Source organism: Galeopterus variegatus, unplaced genomic scaffold (assembly GCF_000696425.1).
Source record: "Galeopterus variegatus unplaced genomic scaffold, G_variegatus-3.0.2 Scaffold6389, whole genome shotgun sequence".
Lineage (NCBI taxonomy): Eukaryota > Metazoa > Chordata > Mammalia > Dermoptera > Cynocephalidae > Galeopterus > Galeopterus variegatus.
The window spans coordinates 109,867-127,284 of NW_007732500.1; the positions used below are offsets into that span (position 1 = coordinate 109,867).

General features: G+C 32.1%; 1 protein-coding gene across 1 annotated transcript in view; it reads left to right on the forward strand.

Moving 5' to 3' along the window:
- Positions 1-13,054, forward strand: part of LOC103606225 (low-density lipoprotein receptor-related protein 1B-like) — a gene marked incomplete at both ends in the record, with an annotated part of 97,508 nt that extends 84,454 nt beyond the window's left edge. The window contains 5 exons of the mRNA XM_008590816.1: positions 303-451; positions 5,670-5,763; positions 10,997-11,113; positions 11,229-11,348; positions 12,935-13,054. Of these exons, the coding sequence (XP_008589038.1) occupies positions 303-451; positions 5,670-5,763; positions 10,997-11,113; positions 11,229-11,348; positions 12,935-13,054 (600 nt within the window). The remainder of the gene's footprint in view (positions 1-302; positions 452-5,669; positions 5,764-10,996; positions 11,114-11,228; positions 11,349-12,934) is intronic.
- Between the last annotated feature and the right edge of the window lie 4,364 nt (positions 13,055-17,418).

Genomic DNA, 17,418 nt, shown 5'->3' on the forward strand with positions numbered 1-17,418 from the left:
ATATCTTCATTCAAATACTTCTAGTCTCCATTTATTCTTCTGATAGACATTTTTTTTTTCCTAATAAAGTGCTTGTTTTTGTAGAAGTGCATCCTTAAAATTATTTAATGGTAAAATCAATGTCATTAGACAATGGGCAGCATTTGTAGCATATTAAATTATATTTGTAGTCTTGATGAGTTCTTGATTACAATGGTCTATTTAGATACAAGTTATAAAGCTTAAATGTTCTATCTCTAATCCCATGTTAGGTCGTTAGTCTTGATTCTCCTGTTTTGTTGTTGTTTCTTTCTCCTTTGTAGTCTCCAAACATCTCTGCATGATAAACAATGGTGGTTGCAGTCATTTGTGCCTTTTAGCTCCTGGAAAAACCCATACCTGTGCATGTCCCACAAACTTTTATCTTGCAGCTGATAATAGGACTTGCTTATCCAACTGCACAGCCAGTCAGGTGAGTGGAGATTTGGAAATAATGCCATGAGATGCATGGACAAGCTGTTTTAAAGATTTTTTCTGAGTTTGTTTGTGTGCTTAAACCATTTTTGATACATCAGGGTTTTTTTATTTGTTTGTTTAGCTTAATATTGAATGATCATTCCATACATTATAGAGATGGTCACAGAATAAAGGAAAAGAAATTTAATGCATACCATTAAAATGGGACCCTAGGCATTAGCAAGTACAAATAGAGGCCAAAAAAGAAATAGAACAAAAATGAAAATCATTGTTACTCAGATAGACACAGAATAATGATTCAAATCCTAAGTGGGCATAGCAGCAGCATCAGGCAAGATTTTACAAGGTTCAAGAAGGCGAAGTGATTGAGGCTTAGGGTAGGCAAAGGAATGTGGAGTTTGTACTCAAAGAAATCTTCCTAGATAATCTGCCGTGTGTCACCATTCCTGCTCTCTCCCATTCCTTGCAATCAGTGATATGAAAAAGATGAATTGTGTGGAGACTAATTCTCTGGATACTTTTTTAATTAAAATATTATAGGATCAAAATAATTACCTTCCAAAACCTCTTTTTTTCAAAATTGAACTGCTGTATTTTCAGTGAAGATATCCCGGAAGTTAAATTTTCTATTGAATGGTAGTTGTGTGGACTTGATTTTTATTAATTTCAAATTTTAAACAACAGTTGTACAACATTATAAAATTGGACTTTGTTACATTTGAGTTGCTATATTGCTTAATTTAAGATAAAATTGTCAAAGAAACTTTTATTTTTTAAAATGAATAAATTTATTCTTAGAATTCTGTGTTTTAAATCTGCTGGTTTTCCAATTACTACCAATGACTTCATGGCAAGAGACTGAATTTCTCTTATTGTTTATCTTCAAAATGGACAAGCTAAAATCTAACTTTGCTTTAAACTGGCAAGATTTAAACCTACGTAAGTTTAGGTTTGTTATATAGCTTCTTGGTGCCTTGGTTTTCTTTTCTTCTAAATAATATTTCCAGGCCATTGTTATGAAAATTAAATGGGAAAATTTTCTGGTACATAGTAGGTGTTGTTGCCCTCTGGTGCAACTGGAATGTACTTAAAAGAGTGTAAGTGTAGTTTGTGTGAGCTACCATCAGGAGATTCTGATGTCAAGTTGAAAGCACAGGTCATTGACTTTATTTTCTCTACAAAGTGTGTTATTCTAATTATAATTTCAAGTGTTTGTTTTTAAAAAATATATTCTGTTTAAAGAACTGGAAATTTAGGTCACTATGTGAGATGAAATTAGCAGCCTAATATTTCCTAACGATACAATTTAAGAAAGAAATTCCATCTTTTTTATTTTAAAATATAGTTTCTATTATTGTTGTTTGGTTTAGTCAAATTTCCAGCTTAACCTCCAGGTTGTTCTCAAAGAACCTTTGGTTTCTTGCTCTGGAGTGGTCTATGAGTCAGTCTATTGAGGCCCAACACTGAGGCTGTCGCTGACTTAGTAGAGATGGTGCCTGCCTAAGCCATTGTAGTGTAGTGAACCTCACTAACCAATTGGAAACAGTAAAACTAAAGGATACTTTGAAACACAGATGAATATATCAAACAGCAGGAAACAGGTAATAAAACATCAGCCTTGCTACGGGCATGAAAGAATAAAACTTTTCAAAATATTACATAAGAAAATCTATAATTATGTTCATTCAGTATCAAAAAATCTGAAGTCAATTAAATGAAAACCTAAGTCAACCTGAAAGTAGTAGTATTATAATAAAATTAGTATACAATTTGGTGATCAATGATGACAAGACTAAAATATTTATAATTTTTCAAATACCCCTAATAGTCTTTATCATGAATTTAAAAAAACTCAACAATAGCAAGGTAGAACAAAGAAACAAAGATGTGGGCCAGTTATTTTTGTTTTCAGTCATACTTTTTGGAATAGAAAATAGAGTTATCCCATCTTCTGTTTTGTTTTCAAGGAAAAAGTTAATGAAGAACAGCTAACACAGTCCATTAATGGTTATTTCTCTAAGTAGTTTGGTTTATGCTGGCATTTTACTTCAGATTCTTTTCTAATCTACTGAAAGAACTATATACTTCTTAGAGAAAAATCAGTTTACAGAAACACAATTTTTAGTGAGATAGATATTTAAATAAAGCAAATAATCTAGGTAGTTAAGAATCATACCATTAGGCAATCTGATGAAAATTTTTCATTTTTAATTTATTCTTACTAAGAGATTATGATTTGTTATCATTTAATGATTGCAACTAATGTCATGTCCCCAAAATAGTATTGATGTTTAGGAAAATAAAATAGGTAAATCACACCAATAAGAATTCTATTAGGATTGAAAACAATCTGAGAATCTGATAAAAATCAAGATTAATTTCGGTTCTCAACACTAGTCATTTCAAATATTTAATGTAAATTATTTTAATTAGGGAAAAAAGTCAATTTTAAAATGGCTTCACTTATTTTTTAAGTGGAGACTTTTCCAGTTTAAACTAAACTTCACCATATGGGGATTTGCATTTTATTTTTATATTCATGTAAGTAGACATTTATTTAGTAGTTTTTTACAGCTTCTTTTTGTGGGTAATAATTACAGTCGGCAATTTATTTTATAAGGATATTAGTCTTGGAGAACATTTACCATGAAAAATGTTTTATATTTATATTTAGCATCAATCTCTTTTAAGTTACTGAATTTAAGTATAAAAAAATGAACCCCAGACATGAAATAAAAGAGATCTTCTGAGAACAAAATATTGATTAGTATGTAAAGTAACATGATAAGTATATTTTACCCTGGCCTTCTCTGAACTCAGAGCTCTTTCATGTTCTTATTAAAAATTAAATTAAGAGCAAAATCATCATGTCATATATAATTCCAATAGTTGGTATTTATTTAAATCAGACATATTCAGTGATTTTAAAAATATATGTATTTTAGATTTTTTTTCCATCATAATTGGGAAGACTTTGAAGATACTCAGGAGCCCTGAAATCCTCTTATTAGTGTGCTTTGATATATTGTAATGACTGGAAATATTTAATGTTCAGGGCAATTGCTTTCAGAGTTAGTCTGATATCCCCAGACAGTCATGATCCATATAGGTATTTTTTCGCCCTCTGATAGTTTATGAAAAACCACAACAGATAGGACCACAGGCTAAGCAAATATGGGAAAAATCAGTTGAATAGTCGGATCGCCCTCTAGATTCATAGTACTCTGTTCCCTCCGATATAGATACTGGAAGAAGAATTCACTCTCATATTTTAAAAAATAATAATGTAAATTTATCCTGACTCAACTTCATGATGACCAGACAGTTCAACAAAAGCAAACATCAAATTCTGTCTTACTCTAAGAAAGTAACAGTATTCTGAATAAACAACTCTCAGATTGCTAATTCACTTTCATTAGAGATCATTGAGCCTAGGCTACAGTTTTCTGTTACAAATTTTCTTGCATGTAACATGCTAAGATAACTTGCTGTCAGTCACTCGTGGGAATTACAACAAAAACGCATCAAAAAGAATATTAATAGCTTTTATAAAATTATCAAATTATTGTTTTCAATTCTAAGTGAATATTGTAATGTATGCTTTTGACTGTACTTCTATTAAAATAAAGAAGAAAATAATTTTATAGTACTAGAAGAAATTGACTAAACGTTATCAATTGCTAGGTTTTAATAATTTAAGGACAATCTTTTAATGGCAACTGCTTCAGATGTATGTCCTGTTTGGAAAGTGCTTTTTTTTTTTTTTAGTTTCTTCTATCTGTATGTTGTTAAGAAAGGAATTCATTTGTGATCAGAGATCATTAAGGAATAAATTGACTGAGCTTTTTGGTCACTGTGTACAGTTGGCCAATAGGGAAGTTAATAGGTACAGTAGTGCTGTGCTCTGTCTCAGGGGACGAAATTGGGTTCAGATCACCTTTCTTTTAAAAATAGTATACAGTAATAGATTCCTGAAATTTTTCTCTAGTGACAAGTTACGTGTGTGTTAAATAGCGTACAAGTAAATATTGCCATAGAACAATTTCAAGTACTCTATTGTTGATCTTCCACTTGATGTTTTATATTAAAAGGCAGGAGTTAAAAAGCATATTTCTCTGAATAATAGAATTATCACCTTTCTTATGACTATTTCTCCTGTTTGTTTGCCTTGGTTTTTTTTGTTGTTGGCGGCCGGCTGGTACAAGGATAAACCCCTGAACCTTGGTGTTATCAGCACCATGCTCTAACCAACTGAGCTAACCTGCCCACCCATGACTATTTCTTTAGCTATTTTATATGGAAAGGATTATACAACAAATAAAACATTGCTAAATATTTTAGTGAATAATTTTTTTAGATAATCTTGAGAGCAAGTTTTATGATAAAAGTTTGTTTCTGTGCTTCTGTTTAAAAAATAATGTCAGCAAAATAAACTATTACAGTCTTTTTACCTCTGTTTTTTTAATTAGTAATAGTTCTATTTTTTTATCCTAAAAGGCCATTTGTGTATTTGTTAAGAATTCTAAAAACTGAAAATAACGATTGACCTCAACTGCCTTAAAGATGTATTCTCAAAATTTATATGGGGCAGATACTCATTATGACTAAAGGCAGTATTTTCAGTGTTCAGGGAATTTCATGGAATCACAGCATAATAGAGCTGGAAAGGACCCTCCAGATTATTTTCAGCTCTTCATTTGGTGGCTAAAGAATACATGCTGACAGATATTACTTGGATTGCCCAAGATTCTGAAGAAAATGCAATAAAATTAAATTAATTGAAATTAAATTAATTCAACTTGATATCTTTTCCCGATATTTCTGATAATTTTTAGCCCTACTTAGTGTTTGGCAAACTTTTCCTGTAATGGGTCAGATAGGAAATATTCTATGCTTTTTGGGCTGCAGAATCTCTGTAGCAGTGGCTCTACTCTGCTGTTGTAGTGCACAAGTAGCCCCTGCAGACAACATGTAAATGAGTGCACTGGTTTGTGTGCACAGGAAATCTCAAGAGGTTTTCCTGAACAACATGCTGTCCTGGCAGATCATTTTGCTGCTTGTTGTGCATTTATTTCCCATTGCAAAATGCTGTAAGAACCCATTGTTCACATTTGCAGCAAGAGAGTAGGCTAGGATGTGCAGAACTGGTGAGCTTTAAATATCTGTTATGGCTGTGTCGAGTTCTTCAACATTTTTCTCCCTTTGTTTTAAAGTTTCGTTGCAAAACTGATAAATGTATTCCATTCTGGTGGAAATGTGACACCGTGGATGACTGTGGTGATGGATCAGATGAACCTGATGACTGTCGTGAGTACATGGGCAAATACTGGAATTTAGAATTTAGAGTTCCTTACATCCCGGGCCTGGAAAATTGAAGCTATATCTACCGTATTGCCTTCTGATACCTTTCCAGAATTGAAGAAAAAGGTCTTGTATGTCAGTCTTTAAAAATACAACAAAAATTGTTGCAGGTGTCTTGGGTATGACTCAGATAATTGTTGCATTTAGAATGAGACCATCACCAATTTGTGTTTGTTTGTTTTTCTTTCTCAAATTTGATTACTTGTGGAATAATTACATTGCTTCATGTAGAGTGATCAGCAAAGTAATATTTAGCATGATTTTGACTTACTATATCACCAAATTAGAGGCAAAAATGAGCAAGTATTGAGAATACTACTTAATCTTTCAACTTTTTTGTTAGTGTCAAAATACTGAAAATTCCCTAAAGGTCAGATATTTCCTATATAAATCATTAGTTTGCTGTTAGGCAATTTTACATGTTCTTAGAAGTTGCCCTAGAGTGACCGCCAGTTATGTCTGAACATCTGACTGTGCTTGGCATTGTTAGATGCTACTTTCTTTAGCTATCATTGATTATTTTGGTTGTAATAGACAATTGGCAGACATTTTCCTTGATAGTCTTCTATAGTTCACTCCACAGGTGGCTCCAGTACTGTCCTGTCACGTTGAAGTTGTTTGTAGTCAATCATGATAATTCCCTCAACATCCCAGTGGTGGGGTGCCATGATTTGGCCTTGACAATTGAGTTCCAGATCCTTAGGCTTGCACTGAAGAAAGACAGTGTAGTGTCTTTGTGAAAGCTAGCTGCTTTCTGCTCTTGAACTTTCCACCACCTAATTACAGAGCTGTTTCAAATTCAGGTTCCCTAGATAGTTACTTAAATAAGCTGTGTTCCCTCTCTCTGGTCACTATCACCAAGTCTATCACACAACTGATGCTGTTTAGTGTAATTCATTTATAAGTTTGAAAGCAACATGTAATCAATTCAATGAAAAGAAAAAGAATTTAAAAAGTCAGTGTTTTTGTGATATAATCTTTATGTTACTACAAGATCTACTGCTATTTCACTTTTTTAAACATAGTTGTTTTTTTTTTCACTGTGTTAGACAACATGTGACGAGTAGTATCGAGGTCAGATAGTTAAAATATTATGCCTAAATCATTCTTTTTCTTCTTTTTTAAATTACTGAATTAAAACGACTATCAGAGGAACAGGAAATTATTTTGGTGACCTCACTGAGGTTTACTTATTAAAAGAAAGTCATTACTTTTCCCACAGTAGAACTTTCTTATGATATAGTAAATATAGTAAATATAGTAAGTGCAACTTATCTTTGTAATTCATAGAAATAAACAAGAATGAATATGTTAATTTAACCAATGTACTAAGAAGATGACCTTTGCTGCCCAGATTCATTGAGGAAGTATCATCAACATGACCTGTAGACAAAATCAATAGCATCCAATGTTTTCCTTCTAAAATATTTGCAGCTTCTGAAGTCTAGTTAATCTTGACCAAAAGTTCATGCTGGAGCCATAGTGGTATGAAAACTTAACTTCAAATTTACTATAATTGAGTTTTCACATTTAACAACTCTCAGAATATATGGTGATCAGGTATCACTTTAGTGTATTTTGAGGGGAAACAAAGAGACAGCTGGTATTTAAGAGTTTCTGTTTGATCCCTATCCTAGCTAGATACTAATATCTACATTTATTTATTTATTTATTTATTTTACAAGTAAAACTGTGTATATTTAAGTTGTACAACATGATGTTTTGTATACATTGATGTATACATTGTGGAATGGCAACACTGANAAGTTGTACAACATGATGTTTTGTATACATTGATGTATACATTGTGGAATGGCAACACTGAACTATTTAATATATATATTATGTATACATTTTTGTGGTGAGAATACTTAAAATCTACTCTCAGCAATTTTTTTCTTTTTTAATTAATTAATTAATTAATTAGTTGATTAATTAATATTATTACTTTTTTACATTCTAAGATGTTGCACAGCAGTTGGGGGGATGGGGAGTCTAATAGGGTGGGGGGAGGAAGAAAGAGGGGGGTCATAGTCAAGGCCAGTGGCACCCCTTCATTTTGGTAGGGTAAACCAGGGGGCTTCCAGTGGCAGCTCAGTTATTGCTGGGCTGGTTGTGGGTGGAGGGGTGTGTGGCTGAGGCCCTGGGCCCCCCACCACCCTGGCCTGCAAGCCCAGGGCACTTCCTGTGGTGGCTCGGTGGTCATTGCTGGGCTGATTTCTCTTAGCAATTTTTTATTATACAATATATCATTGCTAACTACAGTCACCATAATGTACAATAGATCTCTTGTAATTATTCCTCCTAATTGAAATTTTGTGTTGTTTGACCAACCTCTCCCAATTTTCTCCACTCTACTGTTCCTCTCCACCGAGCCTCTGGTAACTACCATGTAACTCTCTGTTTCCATGAGTTTCACTTTCTTAGATTCTATATATAAGTGTGATCATGCAGTATTTGTCTTTCTTTGCCTGGATTATTTTACTTAGCATAGTGTCCTCCAGATTCATCCATGTTGTCACAAATGACAGGATTTTCTTCTTTTTAAGGCTAAATAGTATTCTATTATGTATACCACATTTTCTTTATCCATTTATCTGTTGATGGACACTTTGGTTAATTCCATATCTTGGCTATTGTGAATAGTGATACAGTAAACGTGAGAGTGCAGGATTTTTTTTAATATACTGATTTAATTTCCTTTGGGTACATACCCAAGAGTGAGATTGCTGGATCATATTGTAGTTCTATTTTTAACTTTTTGAAGAAACTCCATATTGTTTTTCCTAATGTCTGTATTAATTTACATTCCTACCAATGGTATATAAAAATTCCCTTTTTTCTCCATCCTCACCAATATTTGTTATCTTTCATGTTTTTGGTAATACCTATTCTAACAGGTGCGAAGTGGTATCTCCTTGCAGTTTTAATTTGCATTTCCTTTATGAGAAGTGATGTTGAGCATTTTTTCATATTCCTGTTGGCCATTTGTATGTCTTCTTTAGAAAAATGTCTGTCTGTCTTTAGACCATTTTTTAGTCAGGTTATTTGTTTACTTACTATTGAGTTGTTTGAGTTCCTTATATTTTAGATATTAATACCTCATCAGATGTATGATTTTAAAATATTTTCTCCTGTTCTTTAGGTTGTTTATTCACTCTGTTAATTGTTTTCTTTGCTGTGCAGAAGCTTTTTAGTTGGTATAAATTCATTTGTCTATTTTGCTTTTGTTGCCTATACTTTGGGGTTGTTTTTAAAAAATCTTTGATCAGACATGTATTATGAAGCTTTCCCCCTGTTTTCTTCTAATCGTCTCACATGGTTTTATTGGTGACATTATTTCTGTGGCCTCTTAGCAAGCAAAATTTTACTTATAGCTAATAGGTTAATAGCTTTGAACATCTGCAGGCATGGCATTTTACTTTGAGAGTCATGGTGAGATGGAAAATGATATACATGAATCTGTGAAGCATTTAGATTTTATTTTTGAGGATCTGCATCATCATAATTTGTAGGTATTAAGAGTCACTGACAATACTTATAATAACTTTCCTTAAGAAGTCAGAAAACCCTGATTTCAGGATTACATACTTGCAAACTTACATAATGTTATTTACATAACTGTAGTTAAGAATGATGCATTAAGAATTCTCAGACCTCATAAGTTTGTAACAACATATTCTATTATACTTTTATACAACAAGGATCATTCTAGAAATAAATATGAAGGTCAGATGGGCTTCCAAGTTATTTCCCAGGCATTCCTTTAATAGTTGCAACCCATTTTTATAGGAGGATTGCTTTGTTAGCAAAAGAATATTAAATGAAATGTTATATGAAGCAACAGGAAAGAGAGGAAATATATACATTTAGAGTATGAGAAAATAAGTATCATGAAATTTAAACATTTAGTGTGACTATAGATCAAAGGTAAATGACTTTTGACATTTTAGAACTCTCTTACTTCCATGGAAGGAAAGCATATATTGAATTATTTTTTAAGGAACGCTTAAATTTTTAATTAATTCTGTAATTATAGACACAAAATTTATTTCCCAAATAAGTTTAAAATGTCATTTATTAGTGTTTGATTCACTGATTTGAACTAGTAAATAACATATTATTTATCTCAAAGTCAATGATTAGTAGCATACACTAGGATCACTGGTAAAAAGATAAGTGTTTTACTGTAAGCAACATAGTTTGTGAGAAGACTTCAGAGTCAGATATGTATTTAAATTCCAAGTCTGGCACTTCAAAGTTGTACCTCTTTGGGTGAATTATTAATGTCCATGAAACTTAATTTCTTCATTTGTGAATTGGTCATGGTGATGCTAAAGTGAGAAGGTTATAATGAAATTAAATTAATAAATGTATGTGAAAGTGTCTAGCCCAGTGCTAGACACAAAGTAGATACTTATAGTTTCTATTATATTATTATGCCTTAAGTAGACTCAAAGAATATAACAAAAGGATATGCACTATTATTTAGGAGTTATTTAATATAATGATATGTGTATAATATATAAAATATTTACTGTTTACAAGATATTGTCCTTATATATTATAATAATAGGACTAAAGAAATCACTTAATAAATCTTATTTAAACAACACTGAGGGTTGCGATCCGTTGCCGGACACGGAAAAAGACAAAAAAAAATAAAAAAAATTAAAAAAAAAATGTGTATAATATATAAAATATTTACTGTTTACAAGATATTGTCCTTATATATTATAATAATAGGACTAAAGAAATCACTTAATAAATCTTATTTAAAATGTGATAGACATAGGAAATATTTACTGTTAAAAGTGATATTGAAATAACAGCTTTTTTATTACTATAAATTTTATTCTGCTACTTAACCTCTCAATACCACTTCATTGTAATGAAGACATATATATTTTTTAAAATACATTTTTTATATTTATGTGTTATTAATTTCTTTTTTCTTATGGTTCGTTTATGAATTGTAATTTGGAGGCCATCTGAGTTGCTCATAGTTCAGCTGCATGTCTGAATCAAATAGCTATCTAGATGTAAGGCGTTCACATTGTGCTCTAGGATATGTCTAATGTAATAATAGAGTGAATATTTTGAATGTCTGAAAAGCTCTGTTTAAGAAATCATGAGCTAAGATTGCCATCCCGCAACACCTGTACGTTCTCTCCTCTAGCTGAATTTAAATGTCAGCCAGGACGATTTCAGTGTGGAACTGGACTCTGTGCTCTGCCTGCTTTCATCTGTGATGGGGAGAATGACTGTGGAGATAATTCTGACGAGCTCAACTGTGGTAGGTGATTCAATTCCTAACTAAAGAACATACATCTAATTCTTAACCAATTATGTGTGTACTGATTTAAATTCAGACACAGGTCGCAGGTCAGATTCTTTGTTCTCTCTTTTAGACACACATGTCTGCCTGTCAGGTCAGTTCAAGTGCACCAAGAACCAGAAATGTATTCCAGTAAACCTGAGATGTAATGGACAAGATGACTGTGGTGATGAGGAAGATGAAAGGGATTGTCGTAAGTCACCTCAAAATGTTCTGTTTTCTTGCTTTTGGCTCCCAACAGAAATTGGTCTAAAAATTATTATTATGCTCCATAAATTCATACTGTGTAGAAAAAAAGACAGAAATTATGGTCAAATAATTATAAGTAGGTGCCAGTTGGGACAGATTATTTTAGAAGCTCTGTATAAAAAAATAGAAAAAATTAAAACAAGTGATCTTTACTTTAAAAGCTACCTGGAGATTTTGACAAAAATGAAGAACATCCATTTATCAATATCATCCTTAAGAGAAGCATCAAAAGCAACATTACAGTTGATTATGGGTTGTTTTTTGTTTCTATAAATTGATTTTTTCCTATATTATGTAGATACAGGTAATTTACTTCTATTGATTAATTAGTTACTTGAAATTAACTCCATTTTAATTATAGATTGTCCCCCCCCCCNGCATATCAAACCTATGATGAAAAATACAAAATCTGGGCAAATAACCTAACAAAATTACTTAGAAAAAACTGTAAATAATGCTCAATTTAATATACATTAACAGGCTATTTGGAAGAATTACAGTAAAATCTTTTTTATTCTGTTCACCTTGTATTTTCATCTCCCATCAAAAATTAACTTACATTAACTGAAGGCAAAGTAGTTTACACCATATGCATACATGCACACACACACACACACACACACAGGATATGAAGGAAGAGCACCTGTCAGGTGTCAGGGTTTCAGCAGAACTGCTATCAACATTTCTGTCTTACTGAGGTTTTATTTTATTCCTCTAAAACTTTTATCAGTAAATAATGTGCAGTCATCCAGCAATTTGATTAAGATGGTGCGTTCAGAATAAAGTCAGTACCAGTTCTTTATGGCTAGCCATTCTAGAAGCTGATCCATTAAACTGACTAGGATTTGTGGTGCAGTTTACAGTCTGAGTTGGTTGTTCACCATTGCCCTGAAAAACTCAACACAACTCCTAAAGACTTAAATAAATTTTATGCATTTTATTTCCTCATTCAGTTAATGTCTTCCAGTTTTATTCTTTTTCAGTTTATAAAAGTGCATATGTTTAAATTGTTAAATTTATCTGGAAAAAATTATTTTGAAAGGCACTTAAATCTTTGTTTTTGAAATTAATTTCCTAAAATCTAATCAAGAGTTCTTTTAAAAAATCTGATTTTTATCAATGCGTCATTACAGAAATATGTTTTCTTTATTTCTACAGGAAAGTTATTAGGAGTACATTATTGGTAATTGAAAGTTAAAATTCCTTACTTTCAGAGCCCTAATTTTGAAAGGCACTTAAATCTTTGTTTTTGAAATTAATTTCCTAGAATCTAATCAAGAGTTCTTTTAAAAAATCTGATTTTTATCAATGCGTCATTACAGAAATATGTTTTCTTTATTTCTACAGGAAAAGTTATTAGGAGTACATTATTGGTAATTGAAAGTTAAAATTCCTTACTTTCAGAGCCCTAATTAATTAAAAGATGATATGTTTACAATAAACTGCCTTAAACATGTCTGTTTGATTACTTTTTATAAATAAAATATCTGTTCTCCAAAGCTACATTTAATAGATACTTTTTCTCTTAAGCTGAAAACAGCTGTTCTCCAGACTATTTCCAGTGTAGAACTACTAAACATTGCATTTCCAAGCTGTGGGTTTGTGATGAGGACCCAGACTGCGCAGATGCGTCAGACGAAGCCAACTGCGGTGAGTGTTTTGTGACCATGGATCTTATTTATTTGTATTTGCGTCATCATCTGAGATGGCCACAGTGAAACAAATTTGAACAGAATTCTAATAAAACTAGGGTCTTACATGAGAAAGTTGGTTTCTATGTTCATAGACTCATGTGCACATGGTATTGTTAGCATTTAGTGAGTAGAAACAATTCCATATTTTTCTAGAATTCACTTTTCTACTTAAAACATAAGATTCTTCATTCATTCAATGATTATTGTTCATTATTAAACAGTGGGAAAAAAAGGAAAAGACTATAAAAGCATCTATTCTGTTTCAGTAGATGACAGTAATCACTTAAGTTAGCATTTGCTTCTGAAACACTAATATTTTCATTTAAAATAAATTATTTATTTACAATAATTATTTATTGATTAACATTTCAGAAATGGAGAATATATTCATTTTGTTTAATGTATTTGACTCTATCTTGAAAATGTCAGCAGTGAGATGAAAATGAAGAGTAGTTGCTATGTGTAATTTATTTTACCATCATTTACTAAACATTAATTGAGCCTGTTTTGTAGATGAAAATGCCAACTTGGCACTGTTGGGGAAGAAAAAGCATTTAATTTAGTAATCGATTAGAAAAGACAAAGTTTGTCCAAACTAAAGATAAGACTTCCAGGCTTCATAGTGAGAATTGTGTTTAATTCATTTGCCAAATTATACACTACTCTTATTTAACTTTTATTGAATAGATAAAAATAATGAAGAACATTTAGGTGCTCTGAAATTCCATTTATATTGAACAACTCTTATGAGCTACAGGATAAGCACTGACAATAATAACATGTCTTTTAGTGGCTTTCCTAATACTGTATTCCATACAATCTTGCCTTCAGAACATGCAACCAGTATAGCCTATCACAGTATCATAAAACTACCATTTGCCTCTTTGTGGAATTAGTCTTCATGATCAAGTCACAAAACATCAAAGCACATTCATCACCAATTTGTCCATAACAATTGCTAAGCACTTTTACAGACTAGTTTATATTACTGGCTAGTTTGTTCTGTTGTCTTCTGTATTTTTGTTTACCAAAGCAAAGTGGGTGATTACATATTAACTCTCTGAATTATTTCTTGACTGGAGTGTTATTTCTATATTTTGCTTTTCTTCCTCCTCTTCATTTTGGTGTGATTTTAACTATTTTTGGCAGATTACATTGTTCAAACCAATTATTATCAATTATCATCAGCATAATAATGCCTAATATTTAGTTGGAGCTAACCATATAGCCCAGGAAATGTGTTTAAGGCTTTACAGTGGTTACCTCATTTAATCTCTTTATTATCCCTCTTTCATCATTAAGGAAAGTGAGGCACAAGGAGGTTTTGTAACTTGCCCAAAGTCTTGCAAGTAGTGGAACTGGGACTTCAGTCCAAGGTTATTTGACACCAAAGCACCTGCTTTGAAACCCTGTGGACACAGTGTGAAATCACTTGATTCTTTCTAGATAAAGAGAAAAAATACTTAAATATTTTAAATAATGAAGTTATATAGAATTCTCCAAGCCACAAGTATTGATATAAGTTCCAAATCAGTATATATATATATATGCATACATGCATACACATACATACATAAAGATTGGGGCAGGAAGAGAGAGTTGCTACTTGACTTGCCTTAAACTCCCTATAAAATTCCATTGTGGGCACGTGCTAATTTGGTTTAAAGAAAATTCTACTTTGTATCTTAATATAGCATTTTACAATTTTTATTTTTGAAGTGGATATGAGGCCACCTCCTTTCCCTTTCTTTTGTCTTCAATAAATATAAACATGTCACATATTTATTCTAATTCTGTTAACACCCCATGAGATTATTTCTCTTTTTGATACTTTTATTGAGTGGAAAGAAAGATAACTCTTCTTTTTGTTGTTGTTAATTGAAACATAATTTATCACACATATCTGTGAGATACTGAGTTGAATATCAATACTGTGTGCAATATAGGATGCCTAAATCAGGATAATTAGTTTATTCAACATAGCAACATGGATGAACTTAGAGAAAATTATGTTAAGTGAAATAAGCCAGGCTCAGAAAGAGAAATACTGGAACTAAAAAAAATAGGAAGGAAAGAAGGAAGGGAGGGAGGGAGGGAGGGAGGAAGGAAGGAAGCAATGACATTAATATGTTGAACTTTCAGAAGAAGAGAACACAACTGAGGTTATCAGTGGTGAGAGACTGGCGGGGGGTGGGGGGAATTAAGTAAGAAATTGGTGAAGGGCCACAAAAAATGATTGCATAACTCTTCTTAAAGGTTAACCCTATGATGCCAAAGTCTTGTCATTTGAATCAGTTATGTGTTTTTTTGTTGTTGGGAATGGAATTTGTCTAAAAAAGAGTGTTCCACTATTTCACACTTTCGGTGTCCTCAGGATGTAGCAGGAACCAGCAGAATGTAGAGGACCAACTGGTCTATTCCCTGTTGCAAGACCTCGATTTGCAACCCAGTTTCAATTTAATTGCCTCTTTCTTACTTTCTTAACCAGCGTTAAGTTTAAGAAATGATTTTCTTATAATCTTGGAGGTCACCTGTCCCTTACCTCTTATCTCCCAGCACAATATTTTTATTTATCTTTATTTCTCTGTCTAATTGGATTCTTTCACTTCTAAAGTCTTAGCACTGTAGTTTGTTTATTCTACCTTGACATCTCCTATCTGAAACAATTTGTTTTATTTTGCTTTGCTTTGCTTTAAATTGTATAAATAAAAACAACATAGAAGAAAGAGAAAGAGAGAGGGAGAGAGACACTATGGAAACATGAAACAAAGTAAGTTAACACGAACAAAAAAATACAGGTGTAGTATAGAGAATTTTTAAAAATGTATAGATACTCTAAAAATTATTCTACATTTATATTTTCTGGAACTTAGCACAGTGTAATTTTTGTGCTCTTATGGGTACTTGCAAATTTAACAAAATTCAATCTGCGCAAAAAGTTTATGCTGATCTATAATTTAAGAAGGTTTTGAACAGACATAGATTAAGCATAGTTTAGGAGTCCAGGCTCAATAAACTAGTCTTGGTGAGACTTTGGATATAAATTTTAAAAATTAAATTCACCATATAATTTTCCATCTTATTACACCTCATTTTTGAAGTGGCTAAATTTATGAATCTATAAAAACTACATTTGTCACATTTGGATCTAAATTAATAAATACCTTAAAAACATCTTTTTGCACTATTTCTGTGTAAGTAAAGATTTAAATCTATACTATCCTCATAGTCACTGTAAAATAGTTCTGACTTCGTTTTGTGAGTTGTTAAGAGTTCTTACAAAATTACTTTTTTTAATTAAAGGTATTTACTCTCTTTTAATTCTATATCAGCAGACAAAAATACCTTTAAAAAATGTACAGGTATACACGTTTTTTGGATGGTAGATGTTCACTGCTCTTGTTAGGCTGATTTACTATTTAATACAATATTGGACAAATACCAGATTTGAATGCCTGACCAAAACAAATAGAAGACCCCAATTGTAGCAGCCCCAGGATATTCTTTTGGAATCTCAACTACAAACTTTCTTCACCCTCTGCCTGCCATTTTCTATTTTAGGAACTAATTGAGGATTTAGGGATTTGACAGATCTGTTCTAGATTCATACCTCTGCTTGGTAAAGAGAGTTTAAACTTTTCTACAATTTGACTCTTATAAGGTGGTGTCAGAATCTGTGTCTTTTCATTATGTTCTCTGTCCCCAGTTTATAGTTTAAACTCTTACTTCCCTCACTGCCTATGAAACATTCTGCCTTTTGGTAATTTTTCTGAGCTCTCCTGGTCCCCTCTGCATTCTTGCCCAATCTTTCCAGAATCCCCCGTTTGTTCTGCCACATTCACTCCTCTCTGTGGTCTTGCTTTCTGCTTTTTGCTTCTGTATTCCTTCATCTAAATCTAGAATTTTGTGTCATCAAAGAGAGTGTTGGCCTTCAAGTTGGTTCAGCTTCATTTGCTGCTTTTGAGAAGTCTTGGTTTATAACCTGTGGCTTAGCTAATAATCCTTGTTTAATGAGCTGCCTGTAAACACACTAGTGAAGGCTTGTGAGGGGAACTTGAATGTCCTAAAGTAACTTTACTTTCCATAGCCTGATTTCTCTGACATAACACTCAGCACAGTCAAACCAAAAGATAGAAGCACTCAACTTGTGCTTTTATTTTCCCTTAAATGTGTGACCAGGAAATTTGAATCAGGCTTCTTTAGCTATAAGAATGTAACAAACCTTTTTTTTTTTTAACTTAAAACAAGTACGTATTAAATTATAGAATATTTCAAACATACAGATTTGTTTTACAGAAAGTTTTATAGTATGTAGCCTGT